The 23,174-nt window shown below is 45.0% G+C and overlaps 1 protein-coding gene across 20 annotated transcripts in view; it reads right to left on the reverse strand.

The window, feature by feature from the left end:
* Positions 1-23,174, reverse strand: part of LOC123786490 (uncharacterized) — a 126,230-nt gene that overhangs the window by 18,541 nt on the left and 84,515 nt on the right. For 5 of the 20 annotated variants that reach the window (XM_087860500.1, XM_087860499.1, XM_087860497.1 and 2 more), the window contains 2 exons: positions 23,112-23,165; positions 1,648-1,941 (listed from right to left, as the gene is read on the reverse strand). The exons of 1 other annotated variant lie outside the window; for it this stretch is intronic. In XM_087860500.1, coding sequence (XP_087716626.1) covers positions 1,663-1,941; positions 23,112-23,165 — 333 coding nt within the window. In that variant the 3' untranslated portion in view covers positions 1,648-1,662. Of the gene's footprint in view, positions 1-1,381; positions 1,942-2,747; positions 23,166-23,174 lie in introns of those variants that run through there. 14 more of the 20 variants (XM_087860509.1, XM_087860515.1, XM_087860514.1 and 11 more) reach the window with 9 other exon arrangements.

Below are 23,174 nucleotides of genomic sequence, written 5' to 3' on the forward strand. Positions count from 1 at the left end.
GGCTGTTGCCCATCTCAGGGATGAGCGAGGTGAGGCTGCAGTTAGGCCACGGCTCCCGGTGCCGAAGACTGGTGAAGCAGCAGAGCTTCCTGAAGGCAAAGCTGCGTGAGGTCTGTCTGAGTGGACCTCAGCCTCCCCCGGTGAGTTTGCCCGTGGGGGGAGAATGAAGTCAGGACCCTCCACGTCAGCAAGCACCTCCGTAGCCGCAGCAGCCCCTTCCTGCCTGAGGCTTCGGCCTCCCCTACTGTCTTCCGAGAGGGTGGTGCTGCAGGGTCCCGACCTGTAGCCAGTCCATCTGCCCCATGTCCTCCTTTCTCTGGACCCCAGAGCCTGGCCTAGATCCCAGGCCCACTATCTGTGTATGCACGGCCCCCTCACGGGTCCTGGCCATGGTGCAGCATGAGAAGGGATGGGAATCAAGTGCTCCTAAGAACCAGGGGCCTCATTCTGATGGACTTTGTCTGCATTCCAGGGAAATGAGATCAACCACCACAAAAGAAATAAGGTGAGCATATGTGGCGCTTCCCGCAGGGAAGGGTAGGGAGTGGGCCTCAGAGATGTCCCTGGGAAGAACATTGCTTGGCTCCATGCCCTCCACCTCACATTTCCTGGGACCCCTTGAGAAGAAAGCAGTGCAAGTCCCATCCCGTTAGGAGATGGGGACAGAGCATGGCATCCAGGAGAACTTCCCGGAGGAGGGGCTACTGATACTCACCTCTGAGAACAGGTGGAGACCGGATGAATCTGCAGGCAGGAGGGTGGCCATGTGTGCCAGGACCTGGGATGGGTCCCCGGTCCCGCTCCTCAACCGTCACCAGACCCTGCAGCTCCCCCCCCCACCCCAGGCTCCCTATACATCCTGTGCTTCTCTGTCTGCTCAGGAATACCAAGTCATAACGGACATCATGCTGCTCCAGGTGGCTGCCGAGAATTACACCCTAGAGCCCGAGGATCCTTTTTGGGCCTGGTTCCAGGCTATGGAGCCGCTCAGCGAGGCTGAGAGGTGAGGCCCATCAGGAGCTGGGTCGGTGAGGTTCGGGGTGGACTCTTTCTGCTGGCCACTCCTGGGATCCTCCTTCCCTGGGCAGCCTCAGGCCTTGTTGCCGGGGCGCCTGACTCCAGCTGTGGGCAAACACTGGCAGGGAGTCTTGAATGGAAGCTCCTGGGCAACTCACAGGTGTCCCTCTGTCCTTAGCTACACCCTGTCCTGCCAGCTGGAGCCCCGGTCCTAGCTGGTCAGCAGCACTCAAGAAGGAGAAGAACTGGCCGCAGTCAACCTCAGGGCTGTGCAAGTGTCCAGTGGCCCTGCAGGGATTCCTCAGCAGCTGCATCCTTGCGCCCATTTTCTCCACACCCCTTCCCCCCATCTATTTCCTTATGTAGGGGGCACCATTTAGTTGTTTTAAATAGTACCGTGATAGATTTGCATGTTAGGAGATTAAAGCCCTTGTTTTGTTTTAGAGCCCATGTGTGTGGTTTGGGTCTTTTACTTCCTGCAGTAATGGAAAACTTGCACAGACTCTCATATTCGTTCCTGACCTAGGAAATCTTCCAGAGTCATCAGCTACTGTATGTGGGAGGAAGGAGAAGTGCCAGCCTTTCTCCCTAGCCACTGGAGGGCACCCCCAAATCCCCCTTACTCAGAGCACAGGTCCATTTCAGTCAATGAATTTGGGCAAACAGCAGAGACAGCCCCTCAGAACTCCTGAGATTTAGAGGTTGCAGGGACTTTCCCAGGAATAGCAACAACCACTGAAAGTGGGAGTCTTTAAGACTTCTCTGCCCCAGAACTCCTTCCTGCCCCAGGACTGGGGTTGCCTTTCTCCACTCTAAGGCCAGGAAGACTGTGTCCTGCTTCTTCCATTGAGATGCTTTTTTAGTTTTGTGTTTGGTTTTGGAACTTGTCGTATTGTAGTTCAATCTCTGGAACTGCATCAGCACCTAGTGGGGAAAAACACGGAAGGAGATCAAATCCTGCGTGTGAAGGGGGCAAAGCCAGAGGAAGATAATTTGCAGATGGACTCAGGGCAGGCACGACTTTCCAGCCTCAGTCTCCCCGTTGGCCGTTTACCAAGTTTGGAATCTTTCTGGGATTCTTGTCAATGATCTCTGGATACCCTTTCCTGCTTGTTTTGTGTGTTGGGAAAAGATGGGAGGGGTACCTTAAAGGGCACACCTGAGCCTGGTTCCATGAACATCTATGCTGACATAGGAGCCAAGATTTCCAGCCTTCGTGCATCTCCTTATGCGGTTCTTCTGAAGCAGCAGTTCCCTCCAGGCCCCAGGCTCTGGGTCAGATGCACAATAGCTACTGTTCCCTGGCTGGCATCTGATGGATCAGGGATGGGTTCTCTCTTGCCAGGATAATGGGAATTTTTTTTTTAAATTTTTTTATTATGTTTTGTTATTCCCCATACAGTACATCATTAGTTTTTGATGTAGTGTTCCATGATTCATTGTTTGCCTATAACACCCAGTGCTCCATGCAATACGTGCCCTCCTTAATACCCAGCACCGGCCTAGCCCAATCCCCCACCCCCTCCCCTCTGAAACCCTCAGTTTGTTTCCCAGAGTCCATAGGGGAAGACTTTTTTAAACAAACCCAATTTGATGAGTTTTGACACGTGTATATACCCATGATAATGAACATAGTCATCATTCTCAAAAAATTCCCTGATGCCCTTACAATCCTTCCCTCCCCCAACCATCCCGTCACCAGGTAATCACTGGTCTACTTTCTGTCTGTCTGTCTGTCTGTTTGTTGGTTTATTTTTATGCAAGGGTGCTCTTTATTTTTTTATTTAAATCCAATTAATTAACATATAATGTATTATTTGTTTCAGAGGTAGAGGCCAGTGATTCATCAGTCTCATATAATACACAGTGCTCATTACATCACGTGCCCTCCTTAATGCCCAGCACCCGGTTACCCCATCCCCCACCACCTCCCCTCCAGCAACCCTCAGTTTGTTTCCTATGATTAAGAGCCTCTTATGGCCTGTCTCCCTCTCTCTCATCTTGTTGTATTTTTCCTCTCTTCCCCATGATCCTCTGTTTTGTTTCTTTAATTCCACGTATGCATGAGATCATATGATAATTGTCTTTCTCTGATTAATTTATTTTGCTTAGCGTAATCCCTCCAGTTCCATCTACATCATTGCAAATGGCAAGATTTCATTGTTTTGATGGCTGAGTAGTATTCCATTATACATACCACGTATATATATTCCATTCCATATATACCACATCTTCTTTATCCATTCATCTGTCAATGGACATCTGGGCTCTTTCCATAGTTTGGCTGGTGTGGACATTGCTGCTATAAACATTGGGATGCAGGTGCCCCTTCAGGTCACTATATTTGTATCTTTGGGATAAATACCTAGTAGTGCAATTGCTGGGTCATAGGGAAGTTCTGTTTTTAACTTTTTGAGGAACCTCCAAATTCTTCTCCAGAATTAGGTACCAGTTTCCATTCCCGCCAACAGGGCAAGAGGGTTCCCCTTTCTCCTCATCCTTGCCAACATCTGTCATTTCCTGACTTGTTAATGAGGTGGTATCTCATTATGATTTTGATTTGTATTTCCCAAGTGATATGGAACATTTTTTCATGTGTCTGTTGTCCATTTGTATGTTTTCTTTGGAGAATGTCTATTCGTGTCTTCTGCCCATTTCTTGCTTGGATTATTTATTCTTTGGGTGTTGAATTTGATAAGTTCTTTATAGACTTTGGATATTAGCCCTTTATCTGATTAAGACATTTGCAGATATCTTCTCCCATTCCGTGGGCTGCCTCTTAGTTTTTTTGACTGTTTCCTTGGCTGTGCAGAAGCTTTTTATCTTGATGAAGTCCCACAAGTTCATTTTTTCTTTTGTTTCCCTTGCCTTTGGAGATGTGTCATGAAAAAGGTTGCTGTCCTAGAGGTTGCTGCCTATGCTCTCCTCTAGGATTCTGATGGATTCCTGTCTCACACTTAGGTCTTTCATCCATTTGGAGTTTATCTTTGTGTATGGTGTGAGAGAGTGGTCAAGTTTCATTCTTTTGCATGTAGCTGTCCAATTTTCCCAACACCATTTGTTGAAGAGAGTGTCTTTTTTCCATTGGGTATTCAGTCCTGCTTTGTGGAAGATAAATTGACCATAGAGTCGAGGGTCCACTTCTGGATTCTCTGTTCTGTTCCATTGATCTATGTGTCTGTTTTTGTGCCGGTACCATACTGTCTTGATGATTACAGCTTTGTAATATAGCTTGAAGTCTGGAATCATGATGCCTCCAGCTTTGGATTTCTTTTGCAATATTACTTTTGCTATTTGGGGTCTTTTCTGGTTCCATACAAGTTTTAGGATTGTTTGCTCTGGGTCTATGGAAAATGCTGATGGTATTTTGATAGGGATTGTGTTGAATGTGTAGATTGCTTTGGGTAACATAGACATTTTAACAATATTTGTTCTTCCAATCCATGAGCATGGAATGTTTTTCCATTTCTTTGTGTCTTCCTCGATTTCTTTCATAAGGTTCTATAATTTTCAGAGTACAGACCCTTTACCTCTTTGGTTCTGTTTATTCCTAGGTAATTTAATGGGTTTTTTGGGCAACTGTAAATGGGATCGATGCCTTCTCTTTCATCTGCCTCATTCTTAGTGTATCAAAATGCAACTGACTTCTGTGCACTGATTTCATATCCTGCCACTTTGCTGAATTCCTGTATGAGTCCTAGCAATTTTTGGGTGGAGTCTTTGGGACTTTCTCCATAGAGTACCTTGTTTGACTTCTTCTTTGCCAGTTTGGATGTCTTTTCTTTCTGTTGTCTGATTGCTGAGGCGAGGACTTCCAGTACTATGTGGAACAACAGTAGTGAGAGTGGACAGCCTTGTCATGTTCCCGACCTTACGGGAAAAGCTCTCAGATTTTCACCATTGAGGATGATATTTGCCATGGGTTTTTCATATGTGGCTTTTATGATGCTGAGGCATGTTCCCTCTATCCCTACACAGCAGAGAGTTTTTATCAAGAAAAGATTTTGTATTTTCTTAAATGCTTTTTCTGCATCAATTGAGAGGATCGTACGGTTCTTGACCTTTCTTTTATTAATGTGGTGTATCACATTGATTGATTTGCAGATGTTGAACCATCCTTGCAGCCCAGGAACAAATCCTAAATGGTCACGGTGAATTATCCTTTTAATGTACTGTTGGATCCTATTAGCTAGTATCTTGGTGAGAATTTTTGCATCGATGTTCATCAGGAATATTGGTCTGTAATTCTCCTTTTTGGTGGGGTCTTTGGTTTGGGGATCAAGGTAGTGCTGGCCTCATAGAAAGAGTTTGGAAGTTTTCCTTCCATTTCTATTTTTTGAAACAGCTTCAGGAGAATAAGTTATTAATGCTTCTTTATATGTTTGGTTTCCGCTGGTAGGCCATCTGGTCCTGGACTCTTGTTTGTTGGGAGATTCTTAATTACTGCTTCAATTTCTTTGCTGATTATGGGTCTGTTCAGGTTTTCTATTTCTTCCTGTTTCAGTTTTGGTAGTTTATGTGTTTCTGGGAATGCATCCATTTCTTCCAGATTGCCAAGTTTGTTGGCACATAATTGCTCATAATATGTTCTTATAATTGTTTGTATTTCTTCAGTGTTGGTTGTGATCTCTCCTCTTTCGTTTGTGATTTTGAGTCCTTTCTCTTTTCTTTTGGATAAGTCTGGCTAGGGTTTATCAATCTTATTCTTTCAAAGAATGAGCTCCTAGTTTTGTTGATCTGTTCTACTGTTCTTTTGATTTCTATATCATTGATTTCTGTTCTAATCTTTGTTATTTCTCTTCTCCTGCTGGCTTTAGGCTTTATTTGCTGGGTTTTTTCCCCATCTCCTTTAGGAGTAAGGTTAGGATGTGTATTTGAGAATCTTCTTGTTTCTTGAGAAAGATCGGTATTGCTATATACTTCCCTCTTAGGACTACATTTGCTGCATTCCAAAGGTTCTGAACTGTCGTGTTTTCATTTTCATTTGCTTCCATTTTTTTTTTTAATTCTTTAATTTTCTGCTTGGCGCCTTCATTCTTCAGTAAGATGTTCTTTAAGCTGGGGCGCCTGGGTGGCACAGCGGTTAAGCATCTGCCTTCGGCTCAGGGCGTGATCCCGGCGTTATGGGATCGAGCCCCACATCAGGCTCCTCCGCTATGAGCCTGCTTCTTCCTCTCCCACTCCCCCTGGTTGTGTTCCCTCTCTCGCTGGCTGTCTCTGTCTCTGTCGAATAAATAAATAAAATCTTAAAAAAAAAAAAGATGTTCTTTAAGCTCCATGTATTTGTGGTCTTCCAAATTTTTTCTTATGGTTGACTTTAAGTTTTACAGCATTGTGGGGACACCTGGGTGGCACAGCTGTTAAGCGTCTGCCTTCGGCTCAGGACGTGATCCCGGCGTTATGGGATCGAGCCCCACATCAGGCTCCTCCATTATGAGCCTGCTTCTTCCTCTCCCACTCCCCCTGCTTGTGTTCCCTCTCTCGCTGGCTGTCTCTGTCTCTGTCGAATAAATAAATAAAATCTTAAAAAAAAAAAAAGTTTTACATTATTGTGGTCTGAAAATATGTAGGGAACCATCCCAGTCTTTTGGTACCTGTTGAGACCTGATTTGTGACCCAGTATGTGATCTATTCTGGAGAATGTTCCATGTGCACTTGAGAAGAATGTGCATTCTGCTCCTTTAGGATGAAGTGCTCTGAATATATCTCTAAAGTCCATCTGGTCCAGTGTGTCATCCAAAGCCCTTGTTTTTTGATGCAAAGAGTGAGATCTTGTTGATTGTTGATCTTCTGCTTAGATCATCTGTCCATTGCTCTTTGCAAACTGAAGGGTAAGAAATCAGAGAAAGACAAACCTTATGAGACTCTTGACTCTGGGAAACAACCTGAGGGTTGCGGAAGGGGAGTTGGGTGGGCGGATGGGGTAACTGGGTGATGGGCATTAAGGAGGGCACGTGATGTAATGAGCACTGGGTATTATATGCAACTGATGAATCACTAAACTTCACCTCTGAAACATATACTATACATTAATTTAAAAAAAAAAGCAGGTAGATAGAGCAATGGAACAGAAGAGAGAGCCCCCAAATAAATTCACACATACATGGATAAATGATCTTTGATGAGGGTGCCAAGAGTACACAATGAGGAAAGGATAGTCTCTTTAACAATCAACAGAATGAAAAGGCAGTCTATAGAATGGGAGAATCCAATTGCAAACCTTGTATCAGAAAAGAGACTAGGGGCCCTGGGTGGCTCAGCTGATTAAGCATCCAACTCTTGATTTCAGCTTAGGGCATGATCTCAGGGTTATGAGTTCAAGCCCTGCTTTGGGCTCCATACTCATTTTGGATTCTGCTTGAGATTCTCTACCTTGTCCTCTGCCCCACCTACTACTTGCTCACTCTCTCGCTAAAAAATAAAATCTTTAAAAAATAAAAAAGAGGCTAATATCCAAAATATATAAGAAACTGCTACTAATCATTAAAATAAAAGTGTTTAATCCAGGGGCGCCTGAATAACTCAGTTGGTTAAGCATCTGCTTTCTGCTCAGGTGATGATCCCGGAGTCTTGGAATCAAGTCCCACATCAGGCTCCCTGCTCAGCAGAGTCTGCTTCTCCCTCTGACCCTCCCTCCTCTTGTGCTTTCTCTCTCGCTCTCTCAAAATAAATGAATCTTTTAAGAAAGTGTTTCACCCAACATAAAAATGGGCTAAATATTTCAATAGACATTTTTCCAATGAAGAAATACAAATGGCTGACAGACATATGAAAAGCAGCTCAGCATCATTAATCATCAGAGAAATCCAAATCAAAGGACAATATCATGTCACCTGTTAGGATGGTTTATATATATGTTGGTAAGAAAATGGAAATTTGAACATTCATATACTGTTAGTGAGAATGTAAAATGGTACAGCCATTATGGAAAACAGTACTGAGTTTCCTCAGATAATTGCAAATAGAACCACCGTATGATCCAGTAATCACATATCTAGGGATACATCCAAAGGAAATGAAATCAGTAGATGACCCTAGTATTTGTTATGATAGTCCCCAACTCCTGTGTCGTGTTGAATTCAGAGGAAATAATTTTATCTTCCATCACTATTATGTTAACTATAAACTGTAAGTGTCCTTCATCAAGTTGACAAAGTCTTTCTTAATTCTTATTTTGCTGAGAGTTTTTAAAATCTTGAATGTATGTTGAATTGTCCTAAGTGCTTTTTCTGTATCTGCTGAAATGATCAAGATTCTTCTTCTTCAGTCCATTGACTTGGGAATTACTGTATCAGTTTCCCATTGCTGTAACCAATTACCACAAATGTATTGCCTTCAAACCTCATAAATATAGTGTCTTACACTTCTGCAGGTTAGAGTCTCATATGGGCCTCACTGGACTAAAATAAATACGTCTGTAGGGTGTTCCTTTTTGGAGGCGCTGGGAGAGAATCTGGTTCCTGGCTTTTTCTAGCTTCTAGAGGTTGTCTACACTCCCTGCTTAGTTGCCCCTTCCACCTCTAATGCCAGCAATAGCTGACTGACTGCCCCACATCCTAGTGGACTCTTCTGCTGCACTTCCACTTTTCATGACCTTGTGACCACTTGGATAATCCAGGATCATCTCCTGATTTTAATGTGAGCTGATTGGCAACCTAATTCCATCTGCAACTTTAATTCCCCTTCCCCATGTAAGGCAACATGCGGGCAGATTCCAAGGATTAGAACATGGACATTTGTGGGGGGCATCATTCTGCTAGAGCTGGTACCCAGGGCTGTCAAGGAGCAGGGACATATATGAATGCAGGAGCCCATCTCCCCATGGTGCCTAGGGAGAGAATAAGAGGGACTTAGGGTTGCCCCTTTCTGGAATCTCAGGGAGCAGAGCTCTTGAGCATCTATACATGACCTGTGCCCCTCTCATTGTGCTCCTCACTTTCTGCACAGATGAGAGCTGAACTTTTCTGGGTGGAAGATTTGTGGGGGGCCCCTCATTCAGCTCTGGTCCACTCCCTCATTCACCCAACTCACTGTTCTACTTGTCCCTCCCCCGTGCCAGGGTCTGTGGTCCAGGTGGGGTTGACTCAGCCACCCTCAGTGTCCAAGGGCCAAGGAGAGATGGCCACCAGCACGTGCACTAGGGGAGCAGCTCAGCTTCAGCAACACCTGGGCTTTGTTGCCAAACTCCTGACCCCCAGATTTGCAATTGCCTCTCGGAAGAGCTTCCTGGGCTCCAGGTCAGGCAGCCAGGCTTCTTGATCTCTGGGCTTCAGCCTGGGAAAGAGGCTGATTATTACTGCTTAGTGTGGGACAGCAGCTTGATGCCTACATTGTCCTCAAGGCCCACAGGGAAGTGAGATAAAAACCTGTTGGCTGTCTGTACCTTCTCACTGTCCAGAGTTATTGCTGTCATTTTGTGGCCAAGTGGCTGCTGCTGAGTTCTGGAGTAGTGTAATGGGGGCCGTCCTTTCTCCTCTGGTTCTCTGAGACTGTGTGGTTGATGCACCCCCATTTCTAAGATCCTGGGTATGGTTTGCTGACCCAGCTGTCCACAATTTCTGGAGCTTTTGGTCAGATCACTCAGTCCTGCACTGGAAGTATTGGTGTGGATTATTATGTTAGTGACTGGAACCAGCTTTGCTCTGGGAAAAAAATGCAGAGTCCCTCTTCTTCCCTTGAAAGTTCTGCTTCCCTCCAATTTCCTGATACTATATGTGTACACCCAAACAACAGACCCAATCAACCCTTGGGTCCAGTATCAGGCAGAGGTTAATTGGCGTGTGCCAAAGAGGGCTGGGTGGTCCCTCCCATTCCTCAGAGTGGAGCACCCACAAGATGTGCTTAGCTCTCTCTCCCTGTCCTTGAGGCCTTCCCTATTTTGTCCCCCAATCAGGAATGGTGGAGAGCAACACAGGATGAGGTGAAGGGGATCCCCCTGACTGCCACAGTGGAAAGTGGGTTGGTCTTGGCTGATCTGTCATGGTCTTTGGTCCTTCTGCTGTTCTTTTTTTTTTTTTTTTTTAAGATTTTATTTATTTATTTGACAGAGAGATAGGCAGTGAGAGAGGGAACACAAGCAGGGGGAGTGGGAGAGGAAGAAGCAGGCTCCCAGCAGAGGAGCCCAATGTGGGACTCGATCCCGGAACGCCGGAATCACGCCCTGAGCCGAAGGCAGACGCTTAACGACTGCGCTACCCAGGGGCCCCTTCTGCTGTTCTGAATCTGGAACAAGTTCTCTCTGAGGTTGGGTTCCCTCTGGATCCCCCTCTACAGTGATCTACAATGGAGGAAGAAGCTGTGGAGGTCACTTCACTGAGTGCAAGGCTGTGGAAGAGGCTGCAGTCTTAAGAGGAGGCTCCTGGGCAGTGAAGAGACCCCACTCTGGGAGGAGGGGATAGTGGACAGGTGGATGGGCATGCAACTCTCTCTCCAAGGTCCCCTTCTGTATGTACATCTGGCCCTAACACAGCAGGAGGAGTTGTGGGCCTGCCTTGCCACAAACCCCTGGGGTACATCAGCTGTGGGAGGCCATCAAGGGGAGGGGAAGGATCTGCATGACTTCCCTGTCCTCCCTTTGAGTGGGGCCAGTAGGTAAAATCAACTTTGGGCCCCGCGGGAAGCAGAACTCGAAGGGTCTTTCCATCACAGCCTCGTCCTCTTTCCTCCCCACTCCTCTCACTCTCTGCTCAGGTGATTTGTTGACAGTGGATCAGGGGAGGCCCTGCCACTTCCTTCTTATAGACATCATATGACCTCAGACTCACCATCCCTGTGTCTCTTTCCATTTCAGGGCCCTGGGCACAGTCTACACCGTCTCGGGAATCTCAGTGTCGGGGGCTCCTGGACAGAGAGGTGCTGTGTCTCGCACTGGGCTCGCAGTGCGTCATTGGACTTTGGCACAGGATGAATGCTGTCCTCAAAACTGTGACCCTCTGAAGCCCCCGCACTTAGCTTCCTCTGGTATTCTGGTGATGCATGCTGCTTCAGTTAGTTGTGAAAAGTCCTATTCAACGGAAAACTGAGTATATTTAGAATGATGTGTTCATTGAATAGATCGATGTAAGAAGTGACCTCTAAGGATTCATGTGTGAGTTCTTTTCTCTAGGAAATTGTCTTGATGACTCATCCCATGTCTTCCGTGACTGTAGGATTAACCATGCTTTTTTGCCTCAATTTGGACAAGTCACTTAACTCCTTTGCAGGTAGGCTGCATGCACAGGTGACCAAACTTATTTTACAAGTTTGGACTAAATGAACAAATGCATTGACTGCTTAGGACATGTGGAAGACCCCTGAGGGTGGGTCTTTGGAAAACCCCTGAGAGACCGTGGTCAACCTGGCCGGGAGGGCAGTGACACCACAGTGCTCCTATGTATCCTACATCCTCTAGACTCCAGGAGAGACATCCAGCTGTAGCCACCCATGTTTTAAGAAAAAGTGGCAGGGAAAAAGACAAAATGTCAGACACAAAAGAAAGAACTGAGAAAATAATGCCCATAACATAGGTTGACTGGGGTTGACTGTGACAATGGAGAGAGACAGCTGTGACAAGACAAGGATCTCAGAGCTGCAGAGAGGCGCATGCCTCTCTGAGTGATCATGCTTTGCTCAGAGGACATGACCCAGTAATGTGAGACTAGGCTGTCAGTAGGCCACCAACCAACATTTAGTGAAGGGTAGCATGACAGATACATCCCAAGATCTTACATGAATACAACTTCTCTCTCTCCGCACAAATGCCCCCTTGAGGAATGACTGTTAGTCCTGTTTTCGACATGAGGAGACGTCTCCTAGAAATGTTTTTTGATCCTGCTGTGTGTCATGTGGTGTGAATGGCAGAGCGAGGCATGGTGCAGACCATGCAGATTCAGATCCTGCACCCTCCCCACTGCAACGTGTTGTCCTCACTGCACTGTCTCTGGAGAATCTCTGTCCCGTTCACCAGGTGCAAGGAGGTAAGTGCAGGATTACTGGTAAGAACTTCACATTCTCTCCCTCCATGGATCCTAATTATTCTTGGGAAGATATACATAAAATAACCACACAATAAAAAGTTCAACTAATAGGAGATCCCTGAAAAAGATGACCTGGGCACAGCTCTAGTCAGGGAGATTTTGGGAGGTTCTCTGGAAGAGGGGCTGACTGAACCCCTATCTGAGGAATGCATTCAGGGTAACTTGGGGTGCAGCCTGGGTAGTGGCTGGAGTGGGCAGTGGAGGAGGAGGTGATGCCTGCAGAAAGAACATCGTATGGATGGAATCAGGAGGCGATGAGGAAAGTTTGAGGACGAGGCGATGGGAGGTCAATGTGACTGGAGCTGTTTCGCAGTCAACAGACAACTCGTAACCAACCAAGCAAACCGCATGCTGCCTAGACACAGCTCAGTGCGGTCAACTCAAAGCCACAGTAATGCTGTCGTGAGGCTCAGACTTCCACTGTGACATGAGGCCCAGCGAGAAGCCGAGTCCTTCCCAACCCGTCTGCTGCACACACGTCAGTGTGATGTACGTGTCTGGAGTGGTCTCCAGGCAAACAGGATGATGAAAATCAGCTACTTCCTCTTGACTGCTCTAGCGAGGCCTTGGGCAATTTGGAGCAATTTTACATGTATTTTTTTAATTTTTTTTTAAAGATTTTATTTATTTGACAGAGAGAGAGACAGCGAGAGAGGGAACACAAGCAGGAGGAGTGGGAGAGGAAGAAGCAGGCCTCCCGCCAAGCAGGGAGCCCGATGCGGGGCTCGATCCCAGGCCCCTGGGATAATGACCTGAGCCGAAGGCAGACGCTTAACGACTGAGCCCCCCCGGTGCCTGTACATATATTTTAAAGATACAGTGTGGATTTAGAATGATAGGCAGTTTTACACCATATCTTGGAATCTCTGTATATCTTCATGTTTTCTTTCTATATAGTACAAGCCTTATCAAGATAAGTAAAATATACATGACCAAAGATAATTGATTTTATTCCCAAATAACTTTCTCTATGACTGTGAAGATGAATTAAGTAAATTTACAAGTTCAAGAAATCATACATATATTAAATATCCAAACTCTACCATTACAAAATTGTGCATATGATAAGCTTTAGTTTTTTTTAAGTTGGAGGAAGAATATAACAACAAAGCCCTGTTTAATGACCTAAATTCAACCTGAGGATCTGGTTGGTCACTATTATCCAGAGGTGCCACGTCATATTATTCAGTATACGATTTTAAGAAAATTCTTTTATTTTTTTAAAATTTAATTCCTTTTAAAGTGACACTCTATTTTGAAGCTGAGTTTCATGTCTGTGACCTAACAGTGTGCACACAACTGCATGAGGAGTCTCTCTGAGACACAGTTTACGTTGAACTGTGATTCCTGCAAACACCTGAGGATAATCAGTCATGGACTGTGGCTTGAGTATGAGTATGATGTGGTGAGTGACTTTAGTGCAAATGGCAGCTTAAAGACCTCCAAAAATTCTCTCCTCAAAAAAAAAATCAACGAGGAAACTGGCAAAAATTGCCACCAACATCTTAAGAACTCTGGAAATAAACTCAAACTTGCAGCAGTAGAGGGAATGTTGATACTGGTGGAAGAGGGAGGAAAAAAAACAGGTGAGTCTCAGTCAGAACCATGAGTTTTGTGCTGTTTTAACATGGCCTAGTCCCATCCCCTGCCCTGTGGCTCCAGAGTAGTTCAGAAAACTAAAGCCCATGTTCACAGTGAAAGACAGCAATGCGGCAGCCACTGGAGAGAACAGAATGGGTCCGGAGCTCCCTCAAAACCTCATTTCTAGAGAATTACCACTAATGGGTCTGAGGGATGTCTGCAAGACCCTACTTGTTTGACTGTTTGTGTTTAATCTCACTTGGAGCTTGCCCAGAACAAAAAGCCTTTTCCCAGCATAATTGTCAAAAAAGAAATTATAGGCAGTTGCTTAACTTGTGGTTGGTTGGTTAAAGTGATAGATATTAGTTGGAGCAAACAATAGAGTAATAGAAAGCTTACAAGGACCACCAAAAAATGAGATTTCCATGAGGGGATCTGAAAAGTTCTGACTTATTCTTACGAATCTAGAACACTGTAAGCATACCCAGGAGAGACCCTAGAAGGCCCTTAGCTCTCCCCCTGCCTGACCTGGATGTTCTGCACAAGCAACAATGAAGGTTTTCAGCTACCAGCTGAATTTTGAAGATACGATTCAACATGCTCACGAAGCCCTTCGACAAAGACTGAATGACTTAGTTCTAGGCTGTTCGTGAGATCTCTCTCCGGCCAATAGCTGACCGCCATAGAGCTGAGCAGGGACTACAGTGGTCACACGTGACAAAGAATACAGACTTTGGAGAATTAGTTCATTAAAGTCACTAATGAGAAAGCAATGACAAAAAATAGCAAAGCCAACAAATCCTAGGGAAGAGTGAGAATCCGATTTCTAGAGTTGTCATATGATATTATTTTAAATAACCAATTTACAGTCCCCCTCCCCAGTAACAAGATACCTGCAGGGAAACCAGAAGTCTGACTGTGCAGAAAAAAGTTGGCATACCAGGGCCAAGTGTGCTTTCCTATGACAGGCCTGCTTGTCAGACTGACCCTGTCTGAAGTCTGGGAACTTGGAATCAAGAGGGTCCCCACCATTCTCTGGTAAGTGTGGCTTGCTGTGCCTAGACTGTTGGTGCAAACCCTGTGGTTTATGCAGAACATATCTTTGCTGATAGAACTCTGAAATTCAGGTATGTGCGAGGCAGAGGGTGCCTAAATGACCAGTTCCCACTAAAAACCTCTGAGTACAAAGTCTCTAATGAGCTTTCCTGGAAGATGTTTCACACTTTATTGCTGGAGGAATGAAGTGTACCTTTGTGATGCCACTGGAGCAGTTCTCTTGAAAGCTTGTGGCTGGTTTTCTCTGAACCTCCCATGCACCTTTCCCTTTGCTTATTTCGCTTAGTGTGCTTTCACTGTAATAAATCACAACTATCAGGATGGCTATATACTGAGTTCAGTTAGTCTTTCTAGAGGGACGGATGTTGGAGGTGCTCTTGGGCTGTCCCCCACACATAAGCTGATATACAAGGAGAAAAAAGCAATGAATACACACTGTCCCTAAGCAAAGTCCAGACACTGGACTTACGAGACAGATACTTTGTATCAGCTCTTTTAAGTATATGTAAAGAATTAAGGGAAATGATATTTAAAGAACTAAAACATAGTATGAGACTTATATCTCTCCAAGTAGAGAATAACAATAAAAAAGATGTGAATTATAAAAGAGAAACAGATATTCTGGAGTTGAAAAGTATAGTAACAACTGAAAATGTCACTAAAGGGGCTTGTATTCACTTCCTAGGACCATTGTAAGAAATTACTACACTTTACATGGGCTAAAACAATAGAAATTTACTCTTTCACACATCTGAAGGCTGGAAATCTGAAGTCAAGCTATAACTTAGGCTCTGCTTCCTATTGAAAGAGCTAGAGAACTATCTTTCCTTGCCCCTTGCTATCTTTTGGTAGTTTCTGGAAATTCATGGCTTTCCTTGGATTGCATCTGCATCACTCTAAACCCTGCCTCTGTCATCACATGGTGGCTTTCTCCCCTCTGTGTCTGTGTGTCCAAACCTCCCTGCTCTTATAAGGACAGCAGCCATTCAATCAGGGCACACTCTAATCCAGTGTAACCTTATCTTGATTATATCTGCAAAGACCTTATTTCCAAATAAGGATACTTTCACAGGTACTGTGGGGTACAACTTTAATGTATAATTTGGGGAGACACAAAGCCACAACAAAGCTGAACAACAGATTTGAGCAGGAAAAAGACAAAAATTTGAAGATAGATTAATAGAGATCCAGTCTGATGAACAGTGAGTTAAAAAATATGGATGGGAGAAAAAAACAGCAGAGCCTCGCGGACCTGTATAATACAATAAGCATGCCAACATATGCACAAAGAAAAGTCCCCAGAAAAAGAAAAGACAGGGAATGAAATATAAAATAAGTAAAAGATAAAATAAATAAAAGAGAGGGACAGTGAAGATATGTGAAGTAACAATAGCCAAAATCTCACCAAATTTCATGAGAAACATTAATAAAAATATTCAAGAAGTTCAAAAAAGTCCAAGCAGGATAAACCCACCTCATAATAAAATTGTTCAAGGCCAAAGACAAAGAGAAAATCATGAAAGCAACTAATCATTTACAAAGGCTCCTCAATTTTATGGCTAATTTTCATCAGAAACCAGAGGCCAGAAGGCAGTGGGATGACATGAAAAGTGCCAAAAGACAGAAACTGTCAACCAAGAGCTCTGTATCTAGCAGATGTCTTTCAGTAATAAAGGAGACATTGAGACATTCCCAGATAACATTTGAGAGAACCCACTGCTTTCACAAGGCCTACAAAGAAATACTAAGGGCCCTTCAAGCTGAAATGAAAAGACAACAGAGTAACTTAAATCTACATGAAGAAATAAAGAGTTGCATAGGTTAATATACAAGAAAGTGTAAATATATAAGTATGTATATGTTGGCTAATGAATTTAAATAAAAAATATAAAAGTATGTAAGATGTGTATAATTGTAAACAATGTATTATTTTCTCCTGATTTAAAAGGCACCACCTGAAGTCAATATTATAAACATGCTGACGAGCACACAGTGTATAAAGATATAATTTGTATGACCATGGCAATAAGGGGAGGGTGTGCATTGAATCTACATGAAGGTAGTTTCTATATGCCATGGAAATTAATCTGGTATTAATCCAATTAGAATGTTATAATTTAAGGTGTTAATTATAATCTGAGGGAAGCTACTAAGAACATAACCCAGAATATATAGCAAAAGAAGCACCATGGAAATGTATTCGGTACGCTAGAACATAACATAAAAAACCGGTAACGGAGGACTATTAGAAAAGAGATGACATATACAGCCAAAAAACCAAACCAAAACAAAAAACAGATACCAATGCTAGCTGATTAGTAATGAAATATTCATGGATTATATACTCCAATTCAGAGGCAGATATTGGCAGAATGGATTTAAAAAAACCCTATAATCTCTATTTGCTGCCTATGAGGGAGTCACGCTTTAAGTCTAAGACAGAGAGGTTGAAAATAAAAGGAAAATAAATGCTAAGCAAGTAGTAACCAAAAGAGAACGAGACTGGCTTTGATAATATAAGACAAACTTTTATGACATTTTTCTTCTAGAAAAAAAAAGGACATTTTATAATGACAAAAGGGCCCATCCTTCGAGATTATGAACGTTTTACAAGAGAACTCCAAAATACATAAAACAAAATGACAAAAATGAAGAGAAACAGACCCCTCAACAATTGGAGACTTCAATATTCAACTTCCAATAGTGAAAAGTCATTTCTTGTGATGCTCACAGGGTGGGAGGAGTAGGGGCTGAGATCCATATTTCATGGTGCAGGTACTGAAATTTAGAGATTAAGTGACTTTCTCAGAGTTGCAGCTCAACTGCAACTGAATGATGGTTCTGAGTCAGGGGATACAGACGGTTCCCTGGAGATAGAGATCCCTGATCACCTGAATACGAGATCAGGTCCTGGACACCTGAATTGAGCCCTTTCCTCACTCCCTTGCTCATATCCTCTTGCCCCAAGGTTTCTGCAGGCAGACACCTGGTATGTCAAGGAGGTGCCTGCACCAAGAGGATGGCTCAAATCCTGACCCAACTCCTGGCTCTGTGTTTCAATCCCTGACTCAAAATACATTGTCTTTCCTCCAAATGAAGAACAACCCCTGATGGAGTGGGGGGATCTGAGCATGTCTCCATCTCCCCTCACTTGCCCCCAGCACTTGATTCTATCTGCTGCCTTTCAGTGAGACTCCCTGGTGGTCAGGTGATCACCCTGAATGACCAGTAGTCTGCTTGCCTCCCAACTGGCTCAGAACCCAGGACATTCTAAACCAACTGCCCACGTGACAGTTGCCCAAAGAACTAGCTTCGTCTTCAACTGACCAAACTTGGATGATGAGCAGTTCATTAACTAGGAGAGGGGTCTGCCAGGCTGGACTTTTGTGGCTTAGTGGATGAAATCTACACAGCTCCAGTGTCTCCCTGACTATCTGACCCACCCTCAGAGCAGCCACTACGGAAGGCATGGCTGAGAGCAGGAAGTAGCCACACTGGCCCTTGAGTATGCACCTTCCCTGCTCACTCCTTCCTTTCCAACATCCAGTGTCTTTTGTACAAACCACAGTCCTTCTTCTTGAATCTAATTACTGATTTTACTCCCATGCCACCTTCAATGGAGTAGTTAGTGGGGGTGATATTTGTGGCCCTACCATGTTGTTTGGTCAGATGCCCATTTCAATGTGGCTGAACCACTGTGGGCACAGCCAGCAGAACAGTGGACAGCCAGCAGATCTTCTTAAACACAAATAGTTATATTGTGAATCCCGTGTTTGAATCCCTTATGATTTTTCTTTTTATAACCTGAGCCACAATCCTAGAAAACATACTGAAAATAGAACTGTTGATATGCAGCTGAGAGAAGACCCTGGGAGCACATTCATTCATTCCTATGCTGCACTTCTGTTCTATGAGCAAAGAGGGGTATTATGATCTGTGATGGGGCTGTGATTTCATGAGGATGAGACAATGTAGAAAGGCAGCACAGCACAGGGACGGAGAGAGAGAGAGAGCATGAGAGCTGGTGTCTGGTGGCTGGTATCAACTCACGCTAGAAGACACATGTACCTGGGAAAGTTACTTAACCCCTTTGTCCCTGGTTCCCTGTTCTGCGGCATGAGGCCTATTTACTAGTATTCCCTTACGAAGCTTAATATAAGACAGTCCAGACATCACCTGGAGAAAATGACCGGTGCTGCGTAAGTGCTGTGTAAGTGTTCCAGCATTAACTGTCTGCAAGAATAAGCAAGGAATACAGGAGTGGCTGCCTCCGGAGAGGAAACTCGAACGGATACAGGGCAGGGGAGGGTGCAAGGTGACATTTCAGCCCTCACATGGGCATGATGCTTTACAGCTCATGGAGAGTATCTGTCATCATTTCCTGTCATCCCCCATCATCCTCATGGGTTATGCAGGGTAGGTGCTGTGACCCCTGTTTTGTGATTCATGGCTCTAAATTGTAGAGATTTTAAATGACGCCTGGAGTCACAAGGCTGATGACAGATCTGAGATAGGAAAGTAGTTGTTTCCTTGGGGACAGAGATCCCTGAACAACCCCCACCGCCTTCCCTGAGTCCTCCAGATCATGTGCTGGACTTCTGAACCAAGGGCTACCCTCCCTCCATTCCCCAAATTTTCCTGCCCCAAAGTTGCTGCCAGGACATAGAAGGTGCTGGAGCCAAGAGAAGGGCACATGCCTCCACCCAAACATTTCAATCTCTGACCCAAAAGCTATGATATTTTCCTGAAAGGAAGTCCCTTTAACAGGTCAGGGGGAAAATCCCTCCTCCTCCCACATCATCACACATCAGCTGCCTCAAGGCAGACCGACGGTGTGACCAGTGCTCTGCTTGACTCCTATGTGGCCCAGAGCCCAGGATTTTCCAAGCCAACTTGCACATATAACTCCTCTCTAATGAATCAGCTTGGCCTTCAAGAACCAACCCTGGATGAACCACTAGCTAATGAGGAAAGTGACCTGATGGACTGGTGCTTTGCTGGTTTAATAGATGAAGCTGACATGTCCTCCACTCTCTTCTGACCACTGATCTGAGCAATAGCCTGAGCAGGCAGAGCCTACACTCTGAGTGTGCACTTCCCGCTCCCCAAACTCTGAAGTCTCTGTAGACTCCTCACCCTTCTCTAGACCTTGCAGTTGCAGGGAGAGAGTTTCTTCCCTCTGCCACCAAATGTTCATTCCACCAACCCAATGGCATTGTCCCTTCTCACCACTGTCCCAGGCAGCACCCAAACACCCAGTAATCCTGTTCACATCAACCAATGGAAATCACTCCATGAAATCCCAGTTTCATTCCTTTATAAAAACTCTGTGGATTTATAGACCGCTGATGTTTGGTTTTGGATCTTGACATCTACATTCAGAAGAGTTAACCTGTGATTTCCCTTTACTGTGATGTCTATTGCTAGGTGGCATCCAAATTCTCCTGATCTGATGAAAGCAGTGTAGGTGTGTTCCCTCTGCATATGTTCTCTGGAAGAGGATGTCGGAGAGTGGCATCACTTCTAAAACACTTTGTAGAAATCAGAGGAAACGATCTGTGCCTGAGTTTGTTTTGTAGAAAAAAATAGTTTTACGTTTGTTTTTTAATTGATGTTTACTTTACATATTGTAAAGTCCCCGAATCTTAAATGTCTAGCTTTATGGTTTCCTGTAATATAAATGCATCTGTTGCCAACACCAATGTGACACACAGAGCATCTCCAGGACCCTGGCAGCCTCCTATAGAAGGACTTAAGAATAATATCTAACTTATTAGGTTACATGAATAAAATCATCTACTCCATGTATAGTCTAGGCACAACGATTACACATAATTAGCTCAGAAAGAGTGTGGCAGCGTCCTTGGAAGGTAGTTATGTTGCCTGTATGTACTATTACCACCACCCTGTCTCCGCTTTTGTGGCCGCATGCATCAGCGGTCACCCCAGTGTTTGGTTGGTTTTCCTGCGGTGCCAACAAGGAAGTTAGGGAAGCAACGGAGAACATGTGCACTCGTTTGCTTTACCATTTTCATCCCAAGTGCCCTGCACTCACATTTCCTCTTCCTGTTCTTCTTTGCCCCAATTTGCTTTGTCTTTTCCTTCTTTTGAGTCCATTACAAAAAAATTTGTTCACAGCTGAAAGGAAGACAAGAATCAGGCATAACCAGAGCCACCCAGGGCAGGTAACCATTAAGTGGAGGATGCTGAGAGCAGATCCAGAATTCCCGGGGCCCCTCCAGCAGGGACCCTTCCGACTCCCAGCCCAGCTCCTGGCTGGGGCCATTCAGGGCTGCGCAGCAGGAGTCCGTGGTACAGACCCAGCGTAAGGGGCCAGAGCAACACTAAGAATGTGAATGAGGTAGGCTGCAGGAGGTTTTATAGACATTGATCCAAGGACCTTAAGTGCCTGTATGAGACCACATACTACAGGATGAGAATTATAAAGAGGGAATGGGGGAAGAGCCACAAAGAGGAGCTTATAGATAGCAAAAACAAAGTGAAAAGAGAGGAAAGAGGAAATAAATTGCATGCACAGTTTTGCTCCCTGCATGTAATCCTGTGCATGGATAATTGTAGGAGTGGGGAGGAGGAAGCCTTGGGAAAGGACGGGGACAGTCAGGGTTGGGGTGAGAACTTGGACCCACTGCTCCTGGCAGGATAAAGGCCGACCTGGGGATGACTCTGTCTTCCCCTCTGCAATGAGGGAATGGGTCTCTGTGATCTGCAACATATTTTTTCCAGCCTTCAAATTTCATAACTGTGACCATGAATGAACTCCTGTGTCATCTTGTCCTTACAAGAAGGCAGTCACTATCCGCATGCATTTCTGTGTGTGATGTTGCCTTCCTCGGTACTCATGACTCAGTACTCCCCTTCCACTTCTCTCCACTATTTAGTGTTCATCGTCCTTCTCCGTGTCAGCCTCTACCAGCCATGTTATTTTAAAATATGGGAACACCGGAGGAATGATCATGGGTATACTGCCACCCTCCCTCATCAATCAATTGATCAATTAACCAATCCATCCAAACCCAGGGGGCACCTGTAATGGGACTGGGGTTTTGTTGGGCCCTATGGGACAGAATGGCAATGAGTTCCACATACTACCTGTCCTGTGCCTGGGGTAATTGCAGTTACTTGAAGATCGTTCTCAAAAAATCCCATAGGTTTCCTAGCCCCCTAGAGAGCATGAACATGAAATCAGAAGTAAGCTAACTTGTCTAAATTCCCTTAGTCTATACGTGGGGCAACAGGGGCTCTACAGCTGATGCGATCACATAAACACACAGTACCTGCCACAGTTTGCCCTGAACCTTGGAAGGACTGGGAGGGTGGGCTTTGGGCAGGCCTGGGGTAGGCATGACCAAGGTGTGGGGGGCAGGGCCAATGTGTGGCTGAGGCAGTGGGTTCTGAGAGGAGCACTGACTCCCTGCCCTGCTGCCCAGAGAGAGGTCGTGTCCTGTGGCCAATGCCAGGTGACCAGGTCAGCAGGGCTGGAAAAGCTGGTGTGTGAAATAGGCCCAGCAGCTCCTCATACAGTCCTCTAGAATCCCTGCCGGCCATGGAGGGTCTCCAGGGCAGCTGCACATGGGCCTCTTTCAGATGGAAGCACATTCACAGTTCAGACTTGGGTGAGGTATGGAGGCTGGGATGAGCTAAAGGACATTGGAGCATATGCATAATTCCAGAGGAAAGGTTCTTCAACTCACCTAGCTATGGAAGTGGCCTTTAAGGAGGAGCAAACAGGACAGGAACATAATGTTACTAGTCCTGTACGTTAAAAGGGAGAGAGTTGACCTCTCATCTACCTCCTGGCTCATGCTAGAACTTTGTATCCAGATTCAAGTGTCTGTTGGGTCGCACAGGATTACATCCATCAAGGTTAATAACAAGAAAGATACCAAAATCCCAAGAGGTGCTAATGAAACAGAACCTAAGCTTTGACATCTGGCAGTGGGAAAGAGAAGGAAGTACAGGTTTCAGGGGAAAGAATTTTTTTTTTTTTAAAGATTTTATTTATTTATTCGACAGAGATAGAGACAGCCAGCGAGAGAGGGAACACAAGCAGGGGGAGTGGGAGAGGAAGAAGCAGGCTCATAGCAGAGCAGTTGATGTGGGCTCGATCCCATAACGCCGGGATCACGCCCTGAGCCGAAGGCAGACGCTTAACCGCTGTGCCACCCAGGCGCCCCCATGGGAAAGAATTTTTAAATAGGAAAGCAAAAATGATTGCAAACACAGCACACCTGATGCCTATGGACTCCATTCCTCTTACTAATATGTCATTAAAATATGAAATGAACAAATTAGACTTGTACATATATTTCCCTACCCCTTCTGCTTTCCTATCCACCTTCCTCAGTCTCCAGAGCAGCAGGTGCAACCCAACTGTACCCGGAACCCTCTTGCATTGCTTCCTACCTGAGTGTTGTTCCCTACCTGGAGAGTCATCCTCCTCACTACTGGAATCTTGAATGCTCTCCACAAGAAAATCTATAGACA

Source organism: Ursus americanus, unplaced genomic scaffold, assembly GCF_024610735.1.
Source record: "Ursus americanus isolate L20-20 unplaced genomic scaffold, mUrsAme1.1.p SCAF_68, whole genome shotgun sequence".
In the NCBI taxonomy this organism is placed as follows: Eukaryota; Metazoa; Chordata; class Mammalia; order Carnivora; family Ursidae; genus Ursus; species Ursus americanus.